Source organism: Siphateles boraxobius, unplaced genomic scaffold (genome assembly GCF_051911475.1).
Source record: "Siphateles boraxobius isolate OS27281-9 unplaced genomic scaffold, OSU_SipBor_1 97, whole genome shotgun sequence".
In the NCBI taxonomy this organism is placed as follows: Eukaryota; Metazoa; Chordata; class Actinopteri; order Cypriniformes; family Leuciscidae; genus Siphateles; species Siphateles boraxobius.
In genome coordinates, this window is record NW_027509227.1 from 2,233,605 (window position 1) to 2,253,925 (window position 20,321).

Below are 20,321 nucleotides of genomic sequence, written 5' to 3' on the forward strand. Positions count from 1 at the left end.
AGAAAACACGATAAACAGGCAGCTTCTTTAGGTAAAATTTCGTAACTGTCAATGTAACGCACCTTATCCCGGAGGAGCGGACTGATACACAGCGCTGCCGTGGACGACCTCGATTATTAGGAAATATCTGTCCGCTAGATGTCGCCATTAACCAATAAGAATAGAGTATTCCAGAGTGCAATGTTATAAAAACTATATTGAATTTAAGTTGCCTAAAACCAATAAATGCGTCTATGTAGGCTACTATGCAGTAATGGTTTACTGCTAATGCAAATGTTTCATTGCATTGTGTCTAACACCATTTAATGAACAGAAAACAGATCTATTGAACCAGTTCCACTGCCTCGGGATAGTCTGCTTCATCCTGACTCATTCCCACAGGGAGTGAACGCTGGATCTCGCAGATCTGAGCTCTGCATGAGTCAGAATAATGAAGAATGAAAGGGGTCTTCCAGCACCTGCAGAAACTGAAGGGATTGTCTGAGGAAACACAGATTCTGAGCACTTTAATCAAGTCAGAGAAAGACTGATGATGTCAGCAAAATGCTCAACTGATGAACCACACCAAATGATAGACAGCATGAAATGATGCACAATTAATTCAAGATTTCTTGGGCATTATAGATGACATGAGGCACTTTGGATTTGTTCTTCTAAATCTCAAAATGATTGCTTGTTACATGAGTAACTTTGGGGGATTCAGGGCACGAATGCGTCACAAAACCAAGCGAGCTGCAGAGGCTGTAATATGAAGATCTGTCGCCCTCGTGTGAACATGTAGTGTAATGCAGACACACAATATAATGCATCAAACATGACCTATGACTCTCTCTCGGTCCACCTTATTTTAACCTAAGAGCTATCTTTTTTCAGTGTCCGCCGTTTACACTAAATTAACTGCACATAGCCAGTCGTTATGCTGCAAACTGGTATTTATCATATTTTAATTTAATTATTTACAGGTTTTGTTCACTCGCAAAACCAGTGACGGTTTAACGGGGGACACGAACGAGAAAATGCAAAAGATTTGCAAGCGAATGCAAAACATTACTATAAAAAAATCCATACTGTCAAATAAGGGGGATAAAGAGACTAGATTATAAAAATACAACTGCATAAAACAACAATTATTGGAATCTTCTGGTTTGCAGTGTTATTAGATCTAAACACAGGACAATTCTTCATGTTCACAAAACAATATAAACAAAAAACAGATGTGGATTCCCTTTTATTCTTAAAATTTTATGTACAAGTGCAACTGATTTATTTTTTATTAATGTACATTCAATATAGAAAGTTTATGTACGCATATTACATTTAACATTTCACAATTGCACTAGTCGTTCACATACATTTGTAATCAAGAGTCAGTACAATTTGTTCTTTGTCCTTTTAGAAGCTGATTTTCAGTTGGTCTTTATCATAGGTATAAATATTCGAGTGCTTTCTGGGGAAGGAGGGAAGAGAGACGGGGAACAGGACAGACTGCAGACAGTGCACTTCTCACATCATAATCAGTTTCACAGGATCCTTCTCAACTGCAAGGGTGCGTGTTATCAGAAAATGCGTAGGATTTGTTGGGATGAGGACAGACTTCAGCTGAGACACGGGCTGAATGCGACACCCGGGAAGACGAAGACAACACCGTATCAGATCCATTCATCGACTCACTCAAAATGAAGAAAACAAACAAATGCATAAAAATATCTCAATACAAAAGTAAACTATTCTGCTTTCCATGGAAAGAAAAGATTTACGAGACGCAACTGAATATAAAATGAAAGAGGAAGAAGTGTTGATGTATTAAAATGAAGGAATCACTAAAGACCATGAGTGCTGTGAGAGAGGAGACGGCCAGCCCTCCGTTCCCTCGATCTGTCCATCAGCTGTCCTCGAGGACCAGGAGGATCAGGAGGATCAGTACTGCTCCAGACAGCTGTGCGTCTCCGTCTGATGCTGTCAGTGTAATTCAGCCCAGGTCTCCGATGTCGTTGTCTACAGGCGGTGGAACGCTGGGGATGACCGTAGAGCCGGTGCCTGCAGTCAGATAGCCTGCCACTCCTGGACCTGAACATCAACACAGTCATCATCATCAACCAACACAGTCATCATCATCGTCTTCAACACCTTCATCGTCAACACCGTCATCACCATCAACACTGTTGTCAACACAGTCTAGACGGTCATCGTCAATACCAACAATAACACGTCAACACAGTCACCAACAGGGTCGCCAACAGTCGTCAACACCGTCGCCAACAGTCGTCAACACAGTCGCCAATACTGTCATCACCATCAACACTGTTGTCAACACCGTCAAGACGGTCATCGTCAATACCGCCAATAACACGTCAACACCGTCGCCAACTGTCGTCAACAGAGTCGCCAACACAGTCGCCAGCACAGTCACCAGCACAGTCACCAGCACCGTCCCCAACAGTCGCCAACACCGTCCCCAACAGTCGCCAACACCGTCGTCAACACCGTCGCCAACAGTCGTCAACACAGTCGCCAATACTGTCATCACCATCAACACTGTTGTCAACACCGTCAAGACGGTCATCGTCAATACCGCCAATAACACGTCAACACCGTCGCCAACTGTCGTCAACAGAGTCGCCAACACAGTCGCCAGCACAGTCACCAGCACAGTCACCAGCACAGTCGCCAGCACCGTCCCCAACAGTCGCCAACACCGTCCCCAACAGTCGCCAACACAGTCGTCAACACCGTCGCCAACAGTCGTCAACACAGTCGCCAATACTGTCATCACCATCAACACTGTTGTCAACACCGTCAAGACGGTCATCGTCAATACCGCCAATAACACGTCAACACCGTCGCCAACTGTCGTCAACAGAGTCGCCAACACAGTCGCCAGCACAGTCACCAGCACAGTCGCCAGCACCGTCCCCAACAGTCGCCAGCACCGTCCCCAACAGTCGCCAACACCGTCCCCAACAGTCGCCAGCACCGTCCCCAACAGTCGCCAACACCGTCCCCAACAGTCGCCAACACCGTCGTCAACAGTCGCCAACACCGTCCTCAACAGTCGCCAACACCGTCGCCAACACAGTCGTCAACACAGTCGCCAACACCGTCACCAACGCAGTCGTCAACACAGTCGCCAACACCGTCGCCAGCACAGTCGTCAACACAGTCGTCAACACAGTCGCCAACAGTCACCCGCAGTCGTCAACACCGTCGCAAACAGTAGTCAACACCGTCGTCAACACTCGCCAACACAGTCGCCAACAGTCAACACAGTCGGCAACACAGTCGCCCAAAACACAGTCGTCAACACCGTTGCCAACACAGTCGCCAACAGGGTCGCCAACAGTCATCAACACAGTCGCCAACACAGTCGCCAATACTGTCATCACCATCAACACTGTTGTCAACACCGTCAAGACGGTCATTTACAATTACATTTATTCATTTAGCTGACGCTTTTATCCAAAGCGACTTACAATTGCTATGTACGTCAGAGGTCGCACGCCTCTGGAGCAACTAGGGTTTAAGTGTCTTGCTCAGGGACACATTGGTGTCTCACAGTGGATTCGAACCCGGGTCTCTCACACCAAAGGCATGTGTCTTATCCACTGCGCCATCACCACCCCATCGTCAATACCGCCAATAACACGTCAACACCGTCGCCAACAGTCGTCAACAGAGTCGCCAACACAGTCGCCAGCACAGTCGCCATCACCGTCCCCAACAGTCGCCAACACCATCGTCAACAGTCGCCAACACCGTCGCCAACACAGTCGTCAACACAGTCGTCAACACAGTCGTCAACAGTCATCAACACAGTCATCAACACAGTCGTCAACACAGTCGTCAACACAGTCGCCAACACAGTCGTCAACACAGTCGCCAACACAGTCGTCAACACAGTCGCCAACACAGTCGCCCGCAGTCGTCAACACCGTCGCAAACAGTCGTCAACACCGTTGTCAACACTCGCCAACACCGTCACCAACAGTCAACACCGTCGTCAACACAGTCTCCAACAGTCGTCAACACTCGCCAACACAGTCACCAACAGTTGTGTCAAAACTGGACACAACAAAACACCATCAGTGCTGCATGTGAAGGTGGAGATGCAGATGCAAACGCAGTGGACAGACAGATGAAGTCATCAGAAAGAGAGTGTACCTGCTTTAAAGTGAAAGAGAGGAGGGTGGGAGACTAAAGGCCAGTGCGAAGCGGACTACTGGCGGCCAGGAGTGAAGGAGTGGACACACCTGAAGAGTCCCAGAAGATATAATACAGCAGAGAGAGAGAGGGAGAGAGGTATAGAGAGAGGGGGGGAGAGGGAGAGAGAGGGGTAGAGAGGGAGAGAGAGGGGTAGAGACGGAGAGAGAGGTAGAGAGGGAGAGAGAGAGGGGTAGAGAGGGAGAGAGAGGGGTAGAGAGGGAGAGAGAGAGGTAGAGAGAGGGAGAGAGGTAGAGAGAGAGAGAGGGGTAGAGAGGGAGAGAGAGAGGGAGAGAGAGGTAGAGAGAGAGGGAGAGAGGTAGAGAGGGAGAGAGAGAGGTGTAGAGAGGTAGAGAGAGGGAGAGAGGTAGAGAGAGGGAGAGAGGTAGAGAGGGATAGAGAGAGGTAGAGAGGGAGAGAGAGAGAGGGGGGGAGAAAGGTAGAGAGAGGGAGAGAGAGGTAGAGAGGGAGAGAGAGAGGGGGAGAGAGGTAGAGAGAGGTAGAGAGAGGGAGAGAGAGAGAGAGGTAGAGAGGTAGAGAGAGGGAGAGAGGTAGAGAGAGGGAGAGAGGTAGAGAGAGAGGTAGAGAGGTAGAGAGAGGGAGAGAGGTAGAGAGAGGTAGAGAGAGGTAGAGAGGAAGCAAGCAGATGTTAGAACCAGCAGACGCAGAGGAACGACAGAGCAGTTCAGATCAGGACTGATATACAAAGACACAGTCTACACTTGTTACATGTCAAATCGAGTTAAATACCACTCAAAAACAAGCACAGAAACAGTGTACAGTAATGCAATGAAGACAGAAGTCTGTGGAGCAACTGCAGAGATATACCTTCTGACACACACTTTTAAAAGCACAGACATTACATGTTAACACAGGACAGACGCTTGTTCACGTCTACATGTCTCGCCCACACACTTTCACTGTAAGTGCATTACTGTAAACACAGGCTTCTAAAAGACTGAATGTGCGCTGGACTCACCCGTCAGATAACCAGCAGTCTGGGAGTCGGAGATGAAGAGGTCGTGTTTCTGGTCTTTGAAGGCACTCCACACAGTGGAACGAGACAGGATTTCATTGACCTGTAGCAGAAGCACAGCATGAGTTGTGTTCTGACTGTGGCTCAGTGTAAAGACCTGCTGATGATTATACCTGCTCTCCAAACTGCAAGCTGCGGGTCATGGACTTCAGTGCTTTGACGATCTGAGCTTTGGTTGCTGAAGGGTTTTCAAGAGTCTCCAACCCTATGCCCTCCAACAGCTTGAGAAGATACGGCACCAGCTCCACTCTAAGAGCCTGAACACACACAAACACATTAATAACAATAAAAACTCTAAATATGCGCTGTGCTATTAAATGAAAGATAAAATATGAGCGAGCAATAGAATGAATAGGGTTGGGAATCGAAAATCGTTTCCAATTCTGGAATCGAATACTTAAGGTCAGAAATCGGTTATTTGTTATAAAAATGTTGCGATTCCTCATTTCGATTCCTTTGTGCGCATTTCAATGACTAAACCATTCAAGCAAGAGACGACTGTTTTCTGTGCTACAGGCGTGTATAATGGTACATTGGATCCGTGCAGACTTAAAGTGACAGCAGCCTAATATTCCTGCTGCAGTCCCTATAATAACACTAATCAAACAACAAAAGACAGAAAAGGCACTCGTTCTACTCTAATAACTTTTGTAACTATATTTGTAATGTATATTTTATTTATAAAGTAGTGTAATTTTAAGTCCGCTATGGAGGATGCAGAAAGGGCCTCCAGATGGCTGTGGCTTAGGAGGAGCGATCTGTGGGCCAGTGCTGCTGATTTACCCTGGCTGGGTCACCTGGGTGAGAGTGTACGATGTTGAAAGATCCAAAGCACCCAATGACTTCAGAAACATCACTGAAGATGTGTCCCAGCACATCCTAGGATGTATCTTTGACGTATTGATACTGGCTCAGCCAGTGACACCCAGGAATAGACTGGGTGACAACAGGAGGATGAGCACTCCAATAGGATGGACCTAATGGTTACGACCTTGGCAAATAGATTACCGAAAATGGCAAGGTGCATTTGAGGCAAGGTCTGCAAGAATAAGTGCGGCCTTAAAATTCATCAGGCCAAGATGAAATGCATGGTGCAGGAGAGCACAGCACAGCGCACAGAAGTTACTTCTGGTGAGACACAGGAGGAGCCCGGCTCGGAGACATCCAACAGTGCCCAGAACCTCCCAGCGCCAAACTCTTCAGCTCCAGACAGAGTCGTTCAGCAGCTTCGGATCAAGTAGCCTGAGGAAAACCAGCACAAAGTATGGAGCAATCCGACGAGGATTCCGTGAGAATCATTACCACTACAGCAAAAGGAGATGCAGATAAACGGCTTCAGACAGTGACTGCCATCATTGTCAGCTTCACAACAGAGAGATTTGGCTTTGAAGAGTACAAGACCAACAGACCAAACTACACAATGAACCGAAGGGCAGACAAGATCTGCCAGCTGCGGCAAGAGCTTCAAGCTTTGGCAAGATAGTTCAAGGCAGCAACTGAGGAGGAGAAACCACCACTCACAGAGCTCTGCCAGAGCATTAGGAATAAACTTGTGACCCTACATAGAGCAGAGTGGCACAGGAGGTGGCGGAGAGAGAGCAAGGAAGAGATCTGTGTTTATAGCCAATCCCTTCGAGTTCACAAAACAGCTTTTGGGGCAGAAGTGAAGCGGACGTCTGACTTGTTCCAAGAAGGAAGTAGACTGGTACTTGCACAACACCCTGAGTGACCATGAAAGGGAGCAGGAGCTAGGGCCCTCGGAGCCCTGTTGGACGTACCATCTCCCACGGTGGACTTCAACATCAGAGAGCCCACACTGAGGGAAGTGTAGGAGGTTTCAGCAGCCAGAGCCAGCTCCGCTCCAGGGCCCAGTGGTGTACCCTACACGGTGTATAAGCGTTGCCCTGAGCTCCTCAAGATCCTGTGGAAGATCCTGTGAGTAGTGTGGCGTAGGAGCACAGTAGCAGACGAGTGGAGGCACGAGGAGGGGGTCTGGATATCGAAGAAGGAAAACTCAACCAAACTGGAGCAGTTCAGATCTAAGCATGGAGGGTAAGATCTTCTTCAGTGTCCTAACCCGACAGATGACAGACTTCCTCCTCAAGAATTTTTACTAGGGCTGAGCGATTTTATCGATTCTGCGAAATAAATCAATATTTTTTCCCAAGAAAGTATCGATTTTTAGGCCGTGAGTATCGATACATAAGTCCCATTCCAATTCCCCTTGTTAAACCCGTTCGCGTTGCATGAAGTGATTTGGTCAGCCAGCCGCTAGTGGCCAGCTGCGCGCGTACATCGATATTGACGAAAATCCAGCTGTATTCAAACAAAAACTTAGCTCTCCTTGTTGGCTTGGCTCCTTGCATACTGGCTAGTAGCTTTTTTAAAAGCTGGGTCTCCGAAATTGACAGCGCTGTGTTGGACAGATTTGTGCAGCTGTGTTCCGTGAGTGAGAAAGTGCGCGAGGTACGGATGAATGTGTGTGAGAGAGAGAGAGAGAGAGAGAGGTAGTGCTGCGCGAATGCGCTACGGCGCTCTGCGATCAAATACGAATTTAAATAGGCTTAGTATAAAAAATGTTTTTTAAAAAAAAATGGTATTCGGTGGTGGAAAACACCGGCTTTAGGCGCATGGTGAACCCGATGGAGCCCCGCTATCCTATTCCAACCCGCGAACACCTCCTCAAGGTTTGCATTCCCAGGCTGTACACAGACAAGAGCACACGTCAAAGCCTCCCTGGCCAGCGCGGAGAGAGTTTCCCTGACTTGCGACGGCTGGACCTCGCGCACAACTGAAGCACATTTCACATGTTCAGTGTCAAGCTAAAAAAGCTGTCAAAGAAAATGCAGTGTAAAGAAACTGTTCAGAAAAGGGCCACTTGCTGCACTTTTTACTCTCCATTGTTAATTGCAATACTGCACTTTATTTACTTTTCAAAGGCTTGTAGGCTACAGTTTGCACTGTTGTGTTTCAATAAATAGAACTAATTTTCTCAACACATATTTGATTCATTTTGTCCAGCATTTGCATGCTGTACTCTCTGTCCAGTCAGAGACATATATTGTGTAATTGATGTTTTCAGTTTTCAGTTCAATTAATAAAAGTAAATGGAAGACTCACAAGATGTCACCAAAATCACTCTGTCCCCTTTAAATCTTTCAGAAAATGATGTAAGTGTATCGAATTATATCGAATCGTATCGTTGGCTGAATATCGTAATATATATCGTATCGTCAGCCGAATATCGGGTATCGTATCGTGAGATTAGTGTATCGCTACAGCCCTAATGGTTACATCGACACTTCTGTGCAGAAAGGTGGCATTCCAGGAGTGCCGGGTTGCCATGAACACACTGGGGTTGTCACGCAGCTGATCAGAGAGGTTCGTGAAGGGAAGGCAGACATATTGGTGCTTTGGCTTGACCTTGCCAATGCATACGGCTCCATTCCCCACAAGCTCATTGAGACAACTCTAGATCGCCACCACGCACCTAGTAAGGTAAAGAACCTTATCCTGAACTACTACAGGAACGTAAGGCTTAGAGTCACTTCGGGGAACTTAAATTCAGAATGGCACCTGCTTGAAAAAAGGATTATAACTGGGTGCACCATCTCAGTTATTCTCTTTGGCCTTGCCATGAATTTTTGTAGTGTCTTTGACTGTAACATCAGGGAGCTCCAGTTTAGCAGTTTAAGGTCTCTCGCACCAGAGAGGCACTACTCTATCGGGACTCTAAGGACCCAAGGGTGGCATCAGCAGGCATCACGGTGCGGACAGGTAGGAAGTGGAAAGCACAGGAAGGCCTAGAGATAGCAGAGTCCCGGCTGAGACACAGGGCTTTTGTTGGCAGCAGGGAGCATGGACGAGGTGGAAGGGTGTGCTGGAAAAGAAGATCTCTTGGACCGAGATCTGGCAGGCAGATCCACAGCAGATCAAGTTCTTGGTCCGAGCTGTCTATGATGTCCTTCCTAGCCAGGACAATTTCCACATCTGGGGTTGGAATGACTCACCAGCATGTCCTCTGTGTCTTGGGAGGGGTTTCCTAGAGCACATCTTAAGCAGCTGCCCAACAGCCCAGGGGGAGGGCCGCTACCGCTGCCGGCATGATCAGGTGCTACATCTCAACTGGCTTAATTAAGCATGAAAATAACTAAAGGAAATTGCTAAACAAATCAACAAATATGATTCATATTCTTTTGGTTTCTCTAACTAATATATTTTAAAAAATTACAAATGCAGTGAAAATACAGATATCGTATCGGCCTTGTTCTGGAAAAAGTGGTATCGGTGCATCCCTAATTATTTTTACTATTAATATTATATATGCATAGATAGTGTGTTTTCAGTTCCTGAGCCGTCCTGTAGCTGTGATGAAGAGTGCGAGGCTACTCCAGTCACCTGAGCCACGACCTCGTTCTATGTGTGTGTGTGTGTGTGTGTGTGTGTGTGAGGGTCACCTGAGCCACGAGCTCGTTCTGCTCTCGCTGGAACATGCGGTTCAGAGCCTCACAGGCCAGTCCTGCCATATCAGCTCTGAGCTTCATCCCTGTCATCAGCGGCCCGATGGCCTCCAGAGCCGCCATGGAACGCACACACAACTACAGCAACACACACACACAGTTATTATCCACACACACAGCTGCAGCAACACACACACACTTAATATCCGCACACACAGCTGTAGCAACACACACACACACACTTATTATCCACACACACAGCTGCAGCAGCATCACACATATCTCAGCCACACATAGCTGCAGCAGCAACACACAACACATTACTCTGCACTTATTTAAAATTACTTGATATGGAATTATTAGAACTATGGAGGCTTGTTTCCGCCACAGAATAAGAAAAATTCTAAAAAATGTTTATCATAAACTTGCAGTTGCAAGAATTTCGAATTGTGAGATAAAAAGTCTCAATAACCTTTATTTGCATTGCGTGACAGAAGTGTGTGTGTGTGTGTGTGTGTGTGTATGTGTGTGTGAGAGAGAGAGAGAGTGTGAGCGTGTGTGTGTGAGAGAGAGTGTGAGCTTGTGTGTGTGTGTGTGTGAGAAAGAGAGAGTGTGTGAGCGTGTGTGTGAGCAGCACCTCGTTGTCTGACAGCACGTGTATGAGTCTGATGGCACTCTTGGGCACAGCATTGTTCTTGTGTGCGAGCGCAGTCAGCACCCGCGGGAGATGCCCGAGAGGAGGCACCTGATCCGCCAGCTGAGTGTGGGTGCTGAAGAGACACACTGCTGCGGTGGTGACCGTCTCCAGTGCCTCGCCCTGAGGAGAACACACAAGCACACACCCATCAAGAGAACACAGCCGTACACACACCCGTCAGGAGAACACAGCCGTACACACACCCATCAGGAGAACACAGTCGTACACACACCCGTCAGGAGAACACAGCCGTACACACACCCGTCAGGAAAACACTCCCGTACACACACCCATCAGGAGAACACAGCCGTACACACACCCGTCAGGAGAACACAGCCGTAGACACACCCATCAGGAGAACACAGCCGTACACACACCCGTCAGGAGAACACAGCCGTACACACACCCGTCAGGAAAACACTCCCGTACACACACCCGTCAGGAGAACACTCCTGTACACACACCCGTCAGGAGAACACAGCCGTACATACACCAGTCAGGAGAACACTCCCGTACACACACCCGTCAGGAGAACACAGACGTACACACACCCGTCAGGACAACACAGCCGCACACACACCCGTCAGGAAAACACTCCCGTACACACACCCGTCAGGACAACACAGCCGTACATACACCAGTCAAGAGAACACTCCCGTACACACACCCGTCAGGACAACACAGCCGTACAAACACCCGTCAGGAAAACACTCCCGTACACACACCCGTCAGGACAACACAGCCGTACACACACCCGTCAGGAAAACACTCCCGTACACACACCCGTCAGGAGAACACACACCCATCAGGAGAACACTCTCTTACACACACCCGTCAGGAGAACACAGCCGTACACACACCAGTAAGGAGAACACTCCCGTACACACACCCGCCAGGAGAACACTCACGTACACACACCAGTCAAGAGAACACAGCCGTACACACACCCTGCAGGAGAACACAGCCGTACACACACCCGTCAGAACACAGCCGTACACACACCCTGCAGGAAAACACAGCCGTACACACACCCGTCAGGATAACACTCCTGTACACACACCCGTCAGGAGAACACAGCCGTACACACACCCGTCAGGACAACACAGCAGTACACACACCCTTCAGGAGAACAGAGCCGTACACAAACCCATCAGGACAACACAGCATTACACACACCCGTCAGGAGAACACTCCCGTACACACACCCGTCAGGAGAACACAGCCGTACACAAACCCGTAAGGACAACACAGCCGTACACACACCCGTCAGGACAACACAGCAGTACACACAGCCGTCAGGAGAACACAGCTATACACACACCCGTCAGGAGAACACTCCTGTACACACACCCGTCAGGAGAACACAGCCGTACACACACCCGTCAGGACAACACAGCAGTACACACACCCTTCAGGAGAACAGAGCCGTACACAAACCCGTCAGGACAACACAGCAGTACACACAGCTGTCAGGAGAACCCTCCCTTACACACACCAGTCAGGAGAACACTCCCGTACACAGACCCGTCAGGAGAACACTCCCGTACACAAACCCGTCAGGAGAACACTCCGTACACACACCCGCCAGGAGAACACTGCAGTACACACACCCGTCAGGAGAACACTCCCGTACACACACCCGCCAGGAGAACACTCCCATACACACACCCGCCAGGAGAAGACTCCCGTACACACACCCGCCAGGAGAACACAGCCGTACACACACCCGCCAGGAGAACACAGCCGTACACACACCCGTCAGGAGAACACAGCCGTACACACACCCGTCAGGAGAACACTCCTGTACACACCCGCCAGCAGAACACAGCAGTACAGACACCCGTCAGGAGAACACAGACGTACACACAAAAGTCAGAAGAACACAGCCGTACACACACCCGTCAGGAGAACACAGCCGTACACACACCCTTCAGGAGACTACTCCTGTGCACACACCCGTCAGGAGAACACAGCCGTACACACACCCGCCAGGAGAACACAGCCGTACACACACCCGCGAGGAGAACACTCCCATACACACACCCGCCAGGAGAACACTCCCGTACACACACCCGCCAGGAGAACACAGCCGTACACACACCCGCCAGGAGAACACTCCCATACACACACCCGCCAGGAGAACACTCCCGTACACACACCCGCCAGGAGAACACTCCCGTACACACACCCGCCAGGAGAACACAGCCGTACACACACCCGCGAGGAGAACACTCCCATACACACACCCGCCAGGAGAACACTCCCGTACACACACCCGCCAGGAGAACACAGCCGTACACACACCCGCCAGGAGAACACAGCCGTACACACACCCGCCAGGAGAACACTCCCGTACACACACCCGCCAGGAGAACACAGCCGTACACACACCCGCCAGGAGAACACAGCCGTACACACACCCGCCAGGAGAACACAGCCGTACACACAGCCGTACACACACCCGTCAGGAGAACACAGCCGTACACACACCCGTCAGGAGAACACTCCTGTACACACCCGCCAGCAGAACATAGCCGTACACACACCCGCCAGGAGAACACAGCCGTACACACACCGGTCAGGAGAACACAGCCGTACACACACCCGTCAGGATTTTATTGATTCTGCGATATAAATCGATATTTTTTTTCCCAAGAAAGTATCGTTTTTTTAAGCCGCGAGTATCGATACATAAGTCCCATTCAAATCCCCCGTGTTTACCCCTATTCGCTTTAAAGCTCGGTCGTTTTCGGTTCTGCTGTCGGTAGCCTACTGGAGAAAATAGAAAATACACGTAGGCTACTATTTATTATTGATATAAAGACGTAATCTTGAACATGTTTATCTCGCCAGCCAGTAGTTCTATATATAATAATATTAAACCATTTGTCTGTGATGCAATTTTGCTATTCGCAGTCCAGAAGAGACAGAGCGATCTCTCACGCGGAGCCACAGCGCGCACAACACGACAGCCCTGCTTAATGACTGACAATGAGGACAGAACTAAACATTCAAACGTGGTTACACTTTAGATCTGGGATAATATTCTAATTTTATTTTAGATTTCGGCTTTCAGAGATTATAAAAAGAAGATATTTGAGATGAAACCAAACTAACTGCATTATGTCTAGAGCAAATTCCTTCCCTTCACAGCGATGCGCTGTCATTTCTTCCTAAAATCCAAACGTACCGTCAGAATCAGCACGATCGGTGATTGTTGTAAAATGCAGTCTCTACTGTTGCTAAATTGTGGACGCGTTTAATCATTAAAAGAGCTATTAAAAGCACAAACATCTGCGCAAGAGTTGTTCACAAGGCGACGCGCACTCCGAAATGGACTGCAACGAGACAAGAAAAGTATAGGCTACTTAACTTTGGGCTTCATGTGCGCATCTAAACTATCAAATACATAATAATATAAAAATGACCAGCTCTGAGATTCACTGAAACACAGTTTATTCACTTAAACAGTTTATGTCTTAAATGGACTTAAATAGTTAGGAGAAAATGATGGTGCATCAGTCACCTATTAGATCTGCACTCGGTCTTAAAGGGGCAGCGTCTAATAAACCTGCTGACGATTGAGCCATTAATGTGAATCAAACAACAAAAGGCAGAGAAAATCACTCACAGCTCTTGAATGAATAACTTAAACTTGTCCAGTCAGAGACATATATTGTGTAAATCAAGTTTTTAGTTTTCAGTTCAAATAATTCAATCCAAGTAAATGGAACACTCACAAGATGTCACCAAAATCACTCTGTCCCCTTTAAATATTTCAGAAAATGATGTAAGTGTATCGAATTGTATCGAATCGTATCGTTAGCTGAATATCGTGATATATATCGTATCGTGAGCTGAATATCGTGTATCGTATTGTATCGTGAGATTAGTGTATCGCTACAGCCCTAGTACACACACCCGTCAGGAGAACACTCCCGTACACACCCGTCAGGAGAACACTCCCGTACACACACCCATCAGGAGAACACTCCCGTAGACATACCCGTCAGGAGAACACAGCCGTACACACACCCGTCAGGAGAACACAGCCGTACACACACCCGTCAGGAGAACACAGCCGTACACACACCCGTCAGGAGAACACAACCGTACACACACCCGTCAGGAGAACACAGCCGTACACACACCCGTCAGGAGAACACTCCCGTAGACACACCCGTCAGGAGAACACAGCCGTACACACACCCGTCAGGAGAACACAGCCATACACACACCCGTCAGGAGAACACAGCCATACACACACCCGTCAGGAGAACACTCCCGTACACACACCCGTCAGGAGAACACTCCCGTACACACACCCGTCAGGAGAACACTCCCGTAGACACACCCATCAGGAGAACACAGCCATACACACACCCGTCAGGAGAACACAGCCGTACACACACCCGTCAGGGAAAACTCCCGTACACACACCCGTCAGGAGAACACTCCCGTACACACACCCGTCAGGAGAACACAGCCATACACACACCCGTCAGGAGAACACAGCCGTACACACACCCGTCAGGGAAAACTCCCGTACACACACCCGTCAGGAGAACACAGCCGTACACACACCCGTCAGGAGAACACTCCCGTACACACACCCGTCAGGAGAACACTCCCGTACACACACCCGTCAGGAGAACACAGCCGTACACACACCCGTCAGGAGAACACTCCCGTACACACACCCGTGAGGAGAATACTCCCGTACACACACCCATCAGGAGAACACTCCCGTACACACACCCGTCAGGGAAAACTCCCGTACACACACCCGTCAGGAGAACACTCTCGTAGACACACCCATCAGGAGAACACTCTCGTAGACACACCCATCAGGAGAACACAGCCATACACACACCCGTCAGGAGAACACTCCCGTACACACACCCGTCAGGAGAACACTCCCGTACACACACCCGTCAGGAGAACACTCCCGTACACACACCCGTGAGGAGAATACTCCCGTACACACACCCGTCAGGAGAACACTCCCGTACACACACCCGTCAGGGAAAACTCCAGTACACACACCCGTCAGGAGAACACTCTCGTAGACACACCCATCAGGAGAACACTCTCGTAGACACACCCATCAGGAGAACACAGCCGTGCACACACCCGTCAGGAGAACACTCCCGTACACACACCCGTCAGGAGAACACTCCCGTAAACACACCCGTCAGGAGAACACAGCCGTACACACACCCGTCAGGAGAACACTCCCGTACACACACCCGTCAGGAGAACACAGCCGTACACACACCCGTCAGGAGAACACAGCCGTACACACACCAGTCAGGAGAACACAGCCATACACACACCCGTCAGAAAAACACTCCCGTACACACACCCGTCAGGAGAACACTCCCGTACACACACCCGTCAGGAGAAAACAGCCGTACACACACCGGTAAGGAGAACACAGCCATACACACACCCGTCAGGAGAACACTACCGTACACACACCCGTCAGGAGAACACTCCCGTACACACACCAGTCAGGAGAACACAGCCGTACACACACCCGTCAGGAGAACACTCCCGTACACACACCCGTCAGGAGAACACTCCCGTAAACACACCCGTCAGGAGAACACAGCCGTACACACACCCGTCAGGAGAACACTCCCGTACACACACCCGTCAGGAAAACACTCCCGTACACACACCCGTCTGGAGAACACTCCCGTAAACACACCCGTCAGGAGAACACTCCCGTACACACACCCGTCAGGAGAACACTCCCGTACACACACCCGTCAGGAGAACACTCCCGTACACACACCAGTCAGGAGAACACAGCCGTACACACACCCGTCAGGAGAACACAGCCATACACACACCCGTCAGGAAAACACTCCCGTACACACACCCGTCCGGAGAACACTCCCGTACACACACCCGTCAGGAGAACACTCCCGTACACACACCCGTCAGGAGAACACTCCCGTACACACACCAGTCAGGAGAACACTCCTGTAGACCACCCGTCAGGAGAAAACAGCCGTACACACACCGGTAAGGAGAACACAGCCATACACACACCCGTCAGGAGAACACTACCGTACACACACCCGTCAGGAGAACACTCCCGTACACACACCAGTCAGGAGAACACAGCCGTACACACACCCGTCAGGAGAACACAGCCATACACACACCCGTCAGGAAAACACTCCCGTACACACACCCGTCTGGAGAACACTCCCGTAAACACACCCGTCAGGAGAACACTCCCGTACACACACCCGTCAGGAGAACACTCCCGTACACACACCCGTCAGGAGAACACTCCCGTACACACACCAGTCAGGAGAACACAGCCGTACACACACCCGTCAGGAGAACACAGCCATACACACACCCGTCAGGAAAACACTCCCGTACACACACCCATCAGGAGAACACTCCCGTACACACACCCGTCAGGAGAACACTCCCGTACACACACCCGTCAGGAGAACACTCCCGTAGACACACCCATCAGGAGAACACACCCGTCAGGAGAACACACCCGTCAGGAGAACACAGCCATACACACACCCGTCAGGAAAACACTCCCGTACACACACCCGTCAGAACACTCCCGTACACACACCCGTCAGGAGAACACTCCCGTAAAAACACCCGTCAGGAGAACACTCCCGTACACACACCCGTCAGGAGAACACTCCCGTACATACACCCGTCATGAGAACACAGCCGTACACACACCCGTCATGAGAACACAGCCATACACACACCCGTCAGAAGAACTCAAACTCACACTGGGGTTGTTCTTCTCCAGTAGGGCCGTCAGAGTGTCCATCAAAGACACCAGGAACTCTCTGGGCTTCCGCAGAACCCATCCGGGCTGAGCTATGAAGATGCGCAGAAACACTCCTCCGACCTCCAGCTCTCCCTGTCCCGCTCCGTACGCCACGGAGAACTCCTCCGGCAGCTGAGACACACACAAATTAAATTATCAAAAATAATGATAATTCAAGACTGTAAAACTAAATTCCGACAAAAAACTCCTCACCTTCCAGTTGACATCAGGATTGTCTTTCTGCTGCTTAAAATGCCTGAGGAAAGGAAGAAGAGTAAATGAGCAGGAGTGATCTGGGAATGAGGATAGTGTGATGTAGGGATAGTGTGATGTGGGATAGTGTGATGTGGGATAGTGTGATGTGGGATAGTGTGATGTAGGGATAGTGTGATGTAGGGATAGTGTGATGTAGGGCTAGTGTGATGTAGGGATAGTGTGATGTAGGGATAGTGTGATGTGGGATAGGGTGATGTAGGATTGTGTGATGTGGGATAGTGTGATGTGGGATAGTGTGGTGTGGGATAGTGTGATCTGGGATAGTGTGATGTGGGAATGTGTGATGTGGGATAGTGTGATGTGGGATAGGGTGATGTGGGATAGTGTGATGTGGGATAGTGTGATGTGGGATAGTGTGATGTGGGATAGTGTGATGTAGGGATAGTGTGATGTGGGATAGTGTGATGTGGGATAGTGTGATGTGGGATAGTGTGATGTGGGATAGTGTGATGTGGGATAGTGTGATGAGGGATAGTGTGATGTGGGATAGTGTGATGTGGGATAGTGTGATGTGGGATAGTGTGATGTGGGATAGGGTGATGTGGGATAGGGTGATGTGGGATAGTGTGATGTGGGATAGTGTGATGTGGGATAGTGTGATGTGGGATAGTGTGATGTGGGATAGTGTGATGTGGGATAGTGTGATGAGGGATAGTGTGATGTGGGATAGTGTGATGTGGGATAGTGTGATGTGGGATAGGGTGATGTGGGATAGTGTGATGTGGGATAGTGTGATGAGGGATAGGGTGATGTGGGATAGTGTGATGTGGGATAGGGTGATGTGGGATAGTGTGATGTGGGATAGGATGATGTAGGGATAGTGAGATGTGGGATAAGGTGATGTGGGATAGTGTGATGTGGGATAGTGTGATGTGGGATAGTGTGATGTGGGATAGTGTGATGTGGGATAGTGTGATGTGGGATAGTGTGATGAGGGATAGTGTGATGTGGGATAGTGTGATGTGGGATAGTGTGATGTGGGATAGTGTGATGTGGGATAGGGTGATGTGGGATAGTGTGATGTGGGATAGTGTGATGTGGGATAGTGTGATGTGGGATAGTGTGATGTGGGATAGTGTGATGTGGGATAGTTTGATGTGGGATAGTGTGATGTGGGATAGTGTGATGAGGGATAGTGTGATGTGGGATAGTGTGATGTGGGATAGTGTGATGTGGGATAGGGTGATGTGGGATAGTGTGATGTGGGATAGGGTGATGTGGGATAGGGTGATGTGGGATAGTGTGATGTGGGATAGGATGATGTAGGGATAGTGAGATGTGGGATAAGGTGATGTGGGATAGTGTGATGTGGGATAGTGTGATGTGGGATAGTGTGATGTGGGATAGTGTGATGTGGGATAGTGTGATGTGGGATAGTGTGATGTGGGATAGTGTGATGTGGGATAGTGTGATGTGGGATAGTGTGATGTGGGATAGTGTGATGTGGGATAGTGTGATGTGGGATAGTGTGATGTGGGATAGTGTGATGAGGGATAGTGTGATGTGGGATAGTGTGATGTGGGATAGTGTGATGTGGGATAGTGTGATGTGGGATAGTGTGATGTGGGATAGTGTGATGTGGGATAGTGTGATGTGGGATAGTGTGATGTGGGATAGTGTGATGTGGGATAGGGTGATGTGGGATAGTGTGATGTGGGATAGTGTGATGTGGGATAGTGTGATGTGGGATAGTGTGATGTGGGATAGGGTGATGTGGGATAGTGTGATGTGGGATAGTGTGATGTGGGATAGTGTGATGAGGGATAGTGTGATGTGGGATAGTGTGATGTGGGATAGTGTGATGAGGGATAGTGTGATGTGGGATAGTGTGATGTGGGATAGTGTGATGTGGGATAGTGTGATGTGGGATAGGGTGATGTGGGATAGTGTGATGTGGGATAGTGTGATGTGGGATAGTGTGATGTGGGATAGTGTGATGTGGGATAGGGTGATGTGGGATAGTGTGATGTGGGATAGTGTGATGTGGGATAGTGTGATGTGGGATAGTGTGATGTGGGATAGTGTGATGTGGGATAGTGTGATGAGGGATAGTGTGATGTGGGATAGTGTGATGTGGGATAGTGTGATGTGGGATAGGGTGATGTGGGATAGTGTGATGTGGGATAGTGTGATTTGGGATAGTGTGATGTGGGATAGTGTGATGTGGGATAGTGTGATGTGGGATAGTGTGATGTGGGATAGTGTGATGAGGGATAGTGTGATGTGGGATAGTGTGATGTGGGATAGTGTGATGTGGGATAGTGTGATGTGGGATAGTGTGATGTGGGATAGTGTGATGTGGGATAGTGTGATGTGGGATAGTGTGATGTGGGATAGGGTGATGTGGGATAGTGTGATGTGGGATAGTGTGATGTGGGATAGTGTGATGAGGGATAGTGTGATGTGGGATAGTGTGATGTGGGATAGTGTGATGTGGGATAGTGTGATGTGGGATAGTGTGATGTGGGATAGTGTGATGTGGGATAGTGTGATGTGGGATAGTGTGATGTGGGATAGTGTGATGTGGGATAGTGTGATGTGGGATAGGATGATGTAGGGATAGTGAGATGTGGGATAAGGTGATGTGGGATAGTGTGATGTGGGATAGTGTGATGTGGGATAGTGTGATGAGGGATAGTGTGATGTGGGATAGTGTGATGTGGGATAGTGTGATGTGGGATAGTGTGATGTGGGATAGTGTGATGTGGGATAGTGTGATGTGGGATAGTGTGATGTGGGATAGTGTGATGTGGGATAGTGTGATGTGGGATAGTGTGATGTGGGATAGTGTGATGTGGGATAGTGTGATGTGGGATAGTGTGATGTAGGATA

The 20,321-nt window shown here is 49.1% G+C and overlaps 1 protein-coding gene and 1 long non-coding RNA gene across 5 annotated transcripts in view; one reads left to right on the forward strand and one right to left on the reverse strand.

Moving 5' to 3' along the window:
- Positions 1-1,213: 1,213 nt before the first annotated feature.
- dnajc13 (DnaJ heat shock protein family (Hsp40) member C13) overlaps positions 1,214-20,321 on the reverse strand; it is a 143,603-nt gene continuing 124,495 nt past the window's right edge. For 3 of the 4 annotated variants that reach the window (XM_077225019.1, XM_077225018.1, XM_077225017.1), the window contains 7 exons: positions 17,427-17,469; positions 17,172-17,345; positions 10,331-10,510; positions 9,691-9,831; positions 5,347-5,490; positions 5,177-5,276; positions 1,214-2,067 (listed from right to left, as the gene is read on the reverse strand). In XM_077225019.1, the coding sequence (XP_077081134.1) occupies positions 1,970-2,067; positions 5,177-5,276; positions 5,347-5,490; positions 9,691-9,831; positions 10,331-10,510; positions 17,172-17,345; positions 17,427-17,469 (880 nt within the window). In that variant the 3' untranslated portion in view covers positions 1,214-1,969. Of the gene's footprint in view, positions 2,068-4,158; positions 4,248-5,176; positions 5,277-5,346; positions 5,491-9,690; positions 9,832-10,330; positions 10,511-17,171; positions 17,346-17,426; positions 17,470-20,321 lie in introns of all 4 variants that reach the window. The other variant, XM_077225020.1, reaches the window with a different exon arrangement.
- On the forward strand, positions 17,508-20,318 carry LOC143733336 (uncharacterized). The gene is made up of 3 exons (XR_013201324.1): positions 17,508-17,694; positions 17,875-17,890; positions 20,308-20,318. It is a non-coding gene; the product is annotated as an uncharacterized LOC143733336 (long non-coding RNA).